The 9798-nt window shown below is 52.6% G+C and overlaps 1 protein-coding gene across 1 annotated transcript; it reads right to left on the reverse strand.

The window, feature by feature from the left end:
• Nucleotides 1-810: 810 nt before the first annotated feature.
• Nucleotides 811-6895, reverse strand: APOBEC3C (apolipoprotein B mRNA editing enzyme, catalytic polypeptide-like 3C). Its single transcript, XM_011978845.1, has 4 exons — nt 6600-6895; nt 5084-5240; nt 3115-3394; nt 811-2890 (listed from the first exon to the last, which is right to left on the reverse strand). Exons 1-4 carry the CDS (start codon nt 6614-6616, stop codon nt 2772-2774), a joined length of 573 nt encoding a protein of 190 aa, XP_011834235.1. The 5' UTR covers nt 6617-6895; the 3' UTR covers nt 811-2771.
• Nucleotides 6896-9798: the final 2903 nt, after the last annotated feature.

A 9798-nucleotide genomic window follows, 5' to 3' on the forward strand; every position in this document is an offset into this window, starting at 1 on the left:
TGCCACTGTACTCCAGCCTCGGTGAGAGAGCGAGACTCTGTCTCAAAAAAAAGTGATCTCCCAAGGCCTTGTGAGTCTTGGCCCCTCCCCCTTCCTGTTCTGGCGCTGGTGTGGGAGGCCATGGGATGCTTATCTTACCCAGTCTTTCACCCTGTTTCTGGTTTTCTCTGGGGCCCTCCCCTGTGTAGAGGGACCTGTGACAAAGACAGGCTGCTCCTTGAGGCAGGACTCAAGGCCATTGCAAAGTGAAAGAGAAAGTCATTGCAGCCAGAGGCCTGGAGGTGGGTCCACACTAGGCTGAGCCAGCAGAGCAGACGTCCCTCCCCTGGTGGTCCCACCCAGCTGGAGCCTCCTCTCCGCCATCAAGATAGACAGGCTGATGTCTCTGCAGGGACCCCCAGATCCTGCTCTCAGGTGTCAACCCAGAGAAGCCCCCCACCCAGGAGCCATGGGGACAGGGAGGGAGAGTGAAGGGCAAGGCATCTGCCTCCCCCCAGGCCTTCACACTAGGAGGCCACCATGGGAGTGGGGGACAGCAGGTGGGTGTGGGCCTCAGATGTCCCACCAAGATGTCATGCGCACCCCCAAACTGAGCTCTTTCCTTCCTGCTTCTCCTCCTTCCCCATCTCCTGCCCAGAGTTGCTCCCTGGTTGGATGAACTTTTGCCCTCTCTTGTCCCCATGTCATGGAAGGGCAGCGGCTGGTGTCCCAGGCCAGCCTGTCTGGAGCCTTCCTGTGGGTCTCACAGCTCCCTTCCCCTGGTAGCGTGCTCCCATGGTGCAGAGACCTAAAAATTACACAAGGTATACTTTTGCAAAGAACACTTTATTTCTTGATAAGCGTGATAGCCTGCAAGGTGGCCATCCTACAGCCTGGGAAAAGCAGCCTCTGGGAAACACCAGATACAGACATTTAGAAGCAGGAGGGGTTGGGGCAGGAGCTTGATGCTGAAGGGGTTGGCTAAACATACATATTCAACAGGCTACAGGAGGAGCTATGAATATTCATGTAGGTGGTTGCAGTCCAGGCTTATCAAACAAATATGCATGTAACATATGATCCCAGGCGGGCACAGTGGCTCACACCTGTAATCCCAGCACTTGGGGAGGCCAAGACAGGCAGATCACCTGAGGCCAGGAGTTCGAGAGCAAGCATGGCCAACATGGTGAGATCCCTTCTCTACTAAAATTACAAAATTAATCAGGTGTGGTGACGCATGCCTTTAGTCCCAGGTACTTGGGAGGCTGAAGCAGAAGAATCACTTGAACTCGGGAGGCAGAGGTTGCAGTGAGCCGAGATCGTGCCATTGCACTCCAGCCTGGACAACAAGAGCAAAACTCTGTCTCAAAGAAAAAAAAAAGGTTGATATTTGATATTTGGAGGCAGAGAGACCCCAGAGGTGCAGGTGCATAGAGGAAAAGCGAGAGAGGACATGGCTGGAAGCGACTCCCTGCCAGCCAGGAGAACTGACCTCAGAGAAAACAACTCCACCCAACCCTCGAACTTGGACCTGCAGCCTCCAGATCTGCGAGAAAATAAATGCCTGCCGTGTGGACACCTGGCCCGGGGCATCTTCTATGGAGGCCACGGCATGAAGGGGTCATTTTTATAGAGTCTCATTCTCTAATAACTTACATCTGCCTTGAAAATGTCAAGTCAAATTTAAAGTGTGGAGAAGAGCCTCTAAATTTCATATTTCATTAGCAAAGAAAGAATTGTAATTTGGGACATACCCGCAGTCCGGGTGGTGTTCACCATGTCGGGAGAACAAAGAGATGGCAATTATAGGAGGAGAAACGTTCTCTTGCCCTTTGGGAAAGCCCGTGGGCACTAGGAAGCGTTGGGAGCTGGGAGGTTCCATTGCTGAGTCGCTGCTTTTGGAGCAAGGAGTCCACGACTTACAGCCATTTATCGCAGAAGCTATGGATAAAGCTGGTTTCAGGGTAAACGCACAGTTTCAGGAGTCAGGCTTGCAGAGAAGTCCATTTCGGGAGCAAAGGCGTGTGGCCTGACTGCTTTTCCTCCCTGGCTCCTGGCCTCTGTTTTAGCTGGGTAGGACATGAATGACCCAATTCGTAGGATGAAATTTACAAAGGATGTTTCTCAAAACTTCTGGTATTAAATTTACATATATTCACACCCATTTAGGGTGAGTTTATTTATTGATTTATTTTCAGGCAGGGTCTCGATCTACTCTGCCCAGACCAGAGTTCAGTGGTGCGATCTCTGTTCACTCCAGCCTCCACCTCCAGGGCTCAAGTAATCCTCCCACTTCAGCCTTCCAAGTAGCTTGGACTACAGGTGCATGCCACCACATCTAGCTTTTTTTTTTTTTTTTTTGTAGAGATGGGGCTTTGTCCTGTGGCCCAGGCTGGTCTCGAACTCCTGGGCTCAAGTGATTCTCCCACCTTTGCCTCCCAAAGTGCTGGGGGATTACAGGCGTGAGTCACCATGCCCAGCCTAGGTTGAGTTTAGTAAGATTTGGTTATGCTGGGGAGATGGGAAGAGCCAGGTTAGGGGCACGCAGGCTGGAGGAATGGGGTCTGAGGGGGTGGATGGGTAGCCATGGAGGCAGAAAGGGGCCTCTGAAGGAAGAGCCTGGGAGAGCGGGGAGGAGGTGGTGAGGCAGGGGAGCACTGTGGAATGGCCCTGAGGGCAGGAGGGGCTCAGGATGACCAGGCAGAAACAGAGCTGGTCCAGGGTGGAGGGGAGGCCTGCGCAGCATGAGCAGGAGGCTAGAGGAGACAGACCATGAGGCCCGGGGAGACCCCTCACTCGAGAATCTCCTGTAGGCGTCTTTTCAGAAATCGAAAGTTGGTTTTTAGTCCCTTCCAAGGCTTGAACGGCTTACCATCATCGTACACAAAGTTTTCCCAACAATATTTAAAATCTGAGAAAAAACGAGGAGAAAGCAGTGAGGACCCAGCAGGCCTCTCTCCAGGCCCTGGGCCCTCCCCTCCCAGGCCAGGTCTCCTGACTGCCAGTTGCAGTGGGCACCAGCTCCGTCCCCACAGACTCCCAGGGGACACTGCCCCGCCCCACGGCATTGGAGACCCACCTGCCCCTCATGCTGTCCCTCCCGAACCCGCTTACCTCAGCCACCCCACATCTCACCTTCGTAGTCCATAATCTCCACAGAGACCCCTTCCTCACTCAGCCTGCGGAGCCCCTGCTGGTAATTCGGATACTGGGAGTAGTAGAGGCGGGCGGTATAGATGGTGAGCATCACATTGTTGTGCCTGGCCAGGAACTTGGCCACCTCCCTGGCACACTCTGGACAAGGGCTCCAAGATGTGTACCAGGTGACCCGGTAGTCTGTGTTAGGAGACAGTATGTCCTCGCAGAACCAAGAGAGGAAGCACCTTTCTGCATGACAATGGGTCTCAAGATCGACCTGGGGAAGGAGGAGGAGGAGAGCAGGGGAGCTCAAACCAGGAGCAGGAGGAGTGCAGGGGAGAGGCAATGGGAGCAGAAGGTGGGCCAGAGCCCCGGGGCGTTTCCTTATTTATTTATTTTTGAGGCAGGGTCTCTCTCTGTTGCCCAGGCTGGAGTGCAGTGGTGCAATCTGGGCTGACTGCAGTCTTGACCTCCCAGGCACAAGGAATCTTCCCACCTCAGCCTCCCAATTAACTGGGACTGCAAGTGTGTGCCGCCACACCTGCCGAATTTTTTTGTAATTTTTGTAGAGACGGGGTTTCACCATGTTGCCCAGGCTCATCTCAAACTTTTGGGCTCAAGCGATCCTCCTGCCTCAGCCTCCCAAAGCTCTGGGACTATGAGGGTAAACCACATGCATGGCCTTATTTTATTTCTTTACTTTTCATTTTTCTGGGTACATAGTAGGCCCCAGGGTGTTTTATTCATTGAGTTTCCCTTGTTCTATCCTTCTCCTTCCTTCTTTATTCTTTTATTTTTATTTTTTTCTGAGATGGAGTCTTGGTCTGCCACCCAGGCTGGACTGCAGTGGCACAATCTTGGCTCACTGCAACCTCTGCCTCCCAGGTTCAAGCGATTCTCCTGCCTCAGCCTCCTGAGTAGCTGCGATTACAGGCATGCACCCCCACACCTGGCTAATCTTTGTATTTTTAGTAGAGATGGGGTTTCATCATGTTAGCCAGGCTGGTCTCGAACCCCTGACCTCATGATCTGCCTGCCTCAGCCTCCCAAAGTGCTGGGATTACAGGCATGAGCCTCTGCACCGTGCCCGGCCCCTTCCTTCTTTATTTTATTGAGTCTTTCCCTGTCTCATAGACTCGTGTGTGAATTCTGCCATCTTTTCTCCCAGGTATCCATTCACCAGGCATCCTCAGCCCCTGCTATGGCTTAGCCCTCTGGGGTCTGCCTTGTTCCCTGCCTGCCTTCTGCTGAGGAATCAGGGCAGTGGCAGGGGCGGCCTCACGAGCCCAGCAGTGACTGGCCCAGACACAGAGCTGGACACCACACCCCCTGCTTCCCACAGCTGCTGTTTCCCGAGGACTGCCGGATGCACAGCTCCATGACAAGATTTTGGGAAACAAAGTCAAGAGTGAGGGTGCTGGGCGCTAAACAAGGCCTTTCGGGAAGAAGCAAAACCCCTCCACGATCTGATCCCAGGAGAGTCAGGGAGGAAGATCTGGGCCACGGACTTCAAAAATGTGGGGAGGAGGCCAGACATGGTGTCTCACGCCTGTAATCCTAGCACTTTGGGAGGCCAAGGCTGGTGGATCACTTGAGGTCAGGAGTTCGAAACCAGCCTGGCCAACATGGTGAAATCCCATTTGTACTAAAAATACAAAAAAATTAGTTGGGTGTGGTGGCAGGCACCTGTAATCCCAGCTACTCGGGAGACTGAGGCAGGAGACTCGCTTGAACCCGGGAAGCAGAGGTTGCCGTGAGCTGAGATAGCGCCACTGCATTCCAGTCTGGGTAACAGAGCGAGACTCCATCTCAGAAAAAAAAAAAGAAAGAAAAAAGGAAAAAAAAAAAGACATGTGGCAAGAAAGTACACACAGGAGAGCCCGCACCGGGCACGTCACTTATTGTGTTTTCTGCATTCCCAGCTGCTCAGTTCCTATTTGGGGTGTAACTAGGACTTTGGTGCTACCTGGTTTTGGAAGACGCCCCTCTCCCAGGAGACAGTTGAGTGATGCTTTATAACTTGCACGGTGAAGCACAGCCAGGTTTCGTTCCGATTGTTGGCTTCCCATAGGTTTTTAAATTGGAAGTAGAATGTGCCTGGATCCATTGCCTTCATCGGGTTTCTGAGGGCACAAGAGAGAAACCCCAATGCAGAGACCCCCCCGCCGGAGTCCTGGGGGCTGATGCCCACTGAACACCACTCCCTAGACGGCCCTGGGCTCTGGGCCTCCCCCATCCCTCCGCAGTCCTGAGAATGTCTGCTGCTTTCCCAGGCAGGAAGACTGGGAGAAAGAGGAGGCGATGCTGGTAGGGGCAGCAGGGCTGCAGTGACCTCTCCTAGCTGGAACCCCAGCTCTGGGGCTACCAATGGACACCCTCAACCTCCCAGTTTTTCTGCCACACTTCTCCCAACCCATTAGGAAAATGCAACAGACAATAAAACTCTTCACCCTGAAATAATTGCTTGAACATTTCAGCTCAGTTCCTTCCTCCCATTTCACCTGTCCGATGATGATATCACACTGAAATCCCCAGGCCAAGGCTACCTTTATTTATTTATTTTTTTTAAGATGGCATCTCGCTCTGTCCCCTAGGCTGGAGTGCAATGGCACAATCTCGGCTCACTGCAACCTCCAGCCCCTGGGTTCAGGGATTTTCCTGCCTCAGCCTCCCAAGTAGCTGGGATTACAGACGCCCGCCACCACCCCTGGCTAATTTTTTGTATTTTCAGTAGAGACGGGCTTTCACCATGTTAGCCAGGCTGGTCTCGAACTCCTGACCACAAGTGATCCACCCGCCTTAGCCTCCCAAAGTGCTAGGATAACAGGTATAAGCCACCATGCCCTGGGTAAAATAAGGGTATTTGTCCTAATCTTCATATTTTTTCTACATTCCATGTTACCAGGGTCATTTTAAAAGGCGAATGGTGCTCACGAAGGAGGAGCCTGTGTCTGGGGTCATGTGCATCCTCCTCTGTTCACACTGGAGGCATCTTTGGAAGAAATGACATATTTTCTGGTACGGAGACCATTCCCTCCCCTACACCCTCTCCTAAGACTTTATATTGAAACAAAGTAAATCTTACAGAAATTTCATCAAAGTGCTGAGAACAAAATGCCGGATTGACCCAATCATCCTTTGGTTCAATTCTCCCAGTTCCAGAGCTCAGGAATGGTGGGAAGCGCACAGAGGGAGCACCCTCCCAGGGTGGGGAGCACCAGCCCGGTGGTGACTTTCTGGGGAGAGTCTCAGCAGGGGGCCTGGGCTGGTGCAGGTGGGGAAGGTGGCCCATTCAGAAGCAGCAGTGGGGCGACCACATAGCAGGGCAAGGAGCCTGGCTGGGAGTGTCGGCGGTGGGGGAGACAGAGGGGAGGGAGCCCAGAGGTGGGGCTGGGGCAGGGGGAGGCCAGGGCTGAGACCCAGCAGGACCACCAGGCAGGAAGGGGCAGGAGGGGCCTGGCAGACAGAGCGGGCAGAGGTACCTGATCTGTGGATTCATGTTCAGCCTCTTAGATACGCTTGTCCAGTCCCACTCTTTTCTGAAGTGCTGTGGCTTCTCTTCCCGTTTACAGAGTCCCTGCAGTTGGGCAGCCCTCTTTAAAGTGACCTCCCAGGGCCTTGTGAGTCATGGCCCCTCCCCGTTCCTGCTCAGGCACTGGTGTGGGAGACCCTGGGGTGCTTTACGTTTCTCTGACTCTGGCCCTCTTTCTGGTTTTCTTCTGGCCCCTCCCACTGGCAGAGGAACCTCAGACAAAGACAGGCTGCTCTGTCTTTATCTGTCTTGGGCAGGACCCAACGGAATTGCAAAGAGAAAGAAAGAGAAAGAGAAAGGCATTGCAGCCAGCGCCTGGGAGGCGGGTCCAGACCAGGCTGAGAGACGGGCAGGTGCCCCCTTGTCTGGTGGATGGACAGGCTGGAGCCCCCTCTCCACCGCCCCCTCCCCAGCCCTAATGTGTGCCCAGAACTTTGAGCAGCACCTCCCTGTTGAGTGAGGGAGGTTTGGAGACTCCAGTGGGGAAGGAAGTGTGGACTCCGCACAGCACAAGTGAAGGCTTAGGTGTGCCTTGAGTTCCCAGCTGTGTGCTGGGTCCATTGCATGCCTTCCCTCTTCCAACCTCCCAGCTTCCAGAAGGTGGGGCGCAGGTCAGCCCCTCAGAGGTGTGGGCGGAGGATTACCCAGGTGCTGAGGCAAGAGACTGAAGGCACAAACTGTTTCAGTATAGTAAAGAATATACTTACAATAAGAATAGTTATAATACAAATTTGTAGAGATCATCATGGACATTATCAATCATTAGTATAGACATTAATCATTAGCTTTTAATATTACTCTTTATTACTCTTTAATATTACGCTCCTTTATTAAGAGTAATATCAATATTATTATGTAACTGGTGGGTATATGGTCAAGTGCTGAAGGGATGTTGTGAGAAGTGACCGAGAATACAAGAGGTGAGCCCTCTGTCCCACCTGCGTAAGGGCCACTTGAAGGCTCCTTGGTCAAGCGGTGACGCCCCTGCCAAGAGAGCACCCGGTACTTAGCAGACCGGGAAAGGGAGTCTCCCTTTTCTTGGAGGAGTCAGAGAACGCTGTGCTCCACCTGTTTCTTGTGGGAGGCTGGATCTTATCCAGGCCTGCCCGCAGTCATCCGGAGGCCTAAACCCCTCCCTGTAGTGCTGTGCTTTAATGGTCATGCTCCTTGTCCACGTTCATGTTCCTCACGTACTCCTGGTTCCTCTTTGACGTTCTTAGAAGATAGTGGTAGAAGAAATAGTGAAAGCCTTGAAGTCTTTGATCTTTCTGATAAGTGCATAGAAGAAAACGCTGACGTATGCTGCCTTCCCTCTCTGCTTTGACTACCTGTAGGGAAGGGCCCCCTGTTCTATGATGACGTTACTTGCTTGACCTTATCAATCACTTGGACGATTCACCCTCCTAACCCTGCCCCCTTGTTTTGTGTGCAATAAACAACAGTGCGCCCAACCATTTGGGGCCACTACTGGTCTCCACGTCTTGGTGATAGTGGTCCCCCGGGCCCAGCTGTTTTCTCTTTATCTCTTTGTTTTGTGTCTTTATTTCTTACAATCACTCGTCTCCACACACGGGGAGAATACCTGCTAAGCCCCATAGGGCCGGACCCTACATCAGGGACTGTTGACCCCCTCCCCACTATTAGCCTATAGTCCTGCCACGTCCCCCTCACCAAGATGGTAGAGACAGTGATCAATAAATACTAAGGGAACTCAGAGACCAGTGCTGGTGCCGGTCCTCTGTATGCTGAGCGCCCGTCCTCTGGGCCCACTTTTCTTCCTCTATACTTTGTCTCTGTGTCTTATTTCCTTTCTCAGTCTGTCATCTCCACCTTTCGAGAAATACCCACAGGTGTGGAGGGGCAGGCCCCCTTCAGTCCAGCTGGAGAAGTTGTGCTCTCTGTAGAGACTCTGAACTCCTCTGGCTGCCGCCCGAAGGCAGATAGGGAGGAGGATGCCTGGGTGGGAGGGGGTGCAGCAGCGTCCCTACCTGCACAGAAGCTTGTCCTACCTCTGCACAAAGCCGACTCCTAGTGGTTGTTTTTGGAAGGTGAAGTTTTCTTTCTTTCTTTCCTTTCTTCTCTCTCTCTCTCTCTCTCTCTCCCCCCGCCCCCTTCCCCAATATAAATCTTTTAATTTAAAAGTACATTTTACTGTCGAAAATGAAAACTTGGGGAGAGCAGAAAGATCACACACAGGGCTGCCACTTCACAGCTGGAGGGTTGCTCCGCAGCCGTCCAGAGGCGCTCCTCGCTTCCCAGACGGTGGGGCAGCCGGGCAGAGGCGTTACTCACTTCCCAGGCGGTGCCGCGGCGGGGCAGAGGCGCTCCTCACTGCCCAGACGGGCGCTGCTTAGTTTTCAGACGGTGCGGCGCTGGGCAGAGGCGCACCCCTTGAAGGTGAAGTTTTCTGTTGCCATCAGAAAGAGATGGACAAAGGACCATCGGTGGAAAATAATCAATTCCGTTTATCAGAAACACACTTCGTAGAAGAAAATAGAATAATAACCCTAGACCAGGGAGGCATCCTCAAACCCAGCTGTAAGGCGGCAGTTAAGGCACAGTGGGGAAGGGACACCAGCTTTGCAGCCAGGTAACTCTGAGATCCGCCCCTTCCTTACTGTGTGACCTTGGGTGGTTTACTTAATGTCTCCAGGCCTCTAACTGCAGGCGTGAGCCACTTGCCCAGCCCATTTTATTATTTTGAAAACGTTTTCGGGCAAGGTGTGGTAGCTCATACCAGTAATCCCAGCACTGTGGGAGGCCAAGGCGGGCGGATCACTTGATATCAGAAGTTCAAGACCAGCCTAGCCAACATAGTGAAACCCCGTCTCTACAAAAACAAAAACAAATTAGCCAGATGTGATGGTGCACACCTGTAATTCCAGCTACTAGGGAGGTTGAGGGGGGAGGATCACTTGAGTCATGATTGCATCACCGCACACCAGCCTGGGCGACAGAGTGAGACCCTGTCTCAAAAAAAAAAAAAAAAAAAAAGAAAAGAAAAACTTTTTCCACCTGTGTAATTTTATTTGAAGAAGGTTAAAAATGGCTGATTGCGGTAGCTCATACCTGTAATACCAGCACTTTGGAAGGCGAGGCGGGCGGGATCACTTGACGTCAGGAGATCAAGACCAGCCTGATCAACATGG

This window comes from Mandrillus leucophaeus, unplaced genomic scaffold (assembly GCF_000951045.1).
Source record: "Mandrillus leucophaeus isolate KB7577 unplaced genomic scaffold, Mleu.le_1.0 Scaffold2, whole genome shotgun sequence".
NCBI lineage: Eukaryota > Metazoa > Chordata > Mammalia > Primates > Cercopithecidae > Mandrillus > Mandrillus leucophaeus.

What these genes read in the sequence shown, in the direction of transcription:
- APOBEC3C (XM_011978845.1), bottom strand. An exon ending in GGGGCGTCTTCCAAAACCAG is followed by an intron (nt 3,395 to 5,083) that starts GTAGCACCAAAG and finishes CTCCTTCCCCAG; the next exon opens with GTCGATCTTGAGACCCATTG. An exon ending in GGAGATTATGGACTACGAAG is followed by an intron (nt 2,891 to 3,114) that starts GTGAGATGTGGG and finishes GTTTTTTCTCAG; the next exon opens with ATTTTAAATATTGTTGGGAA.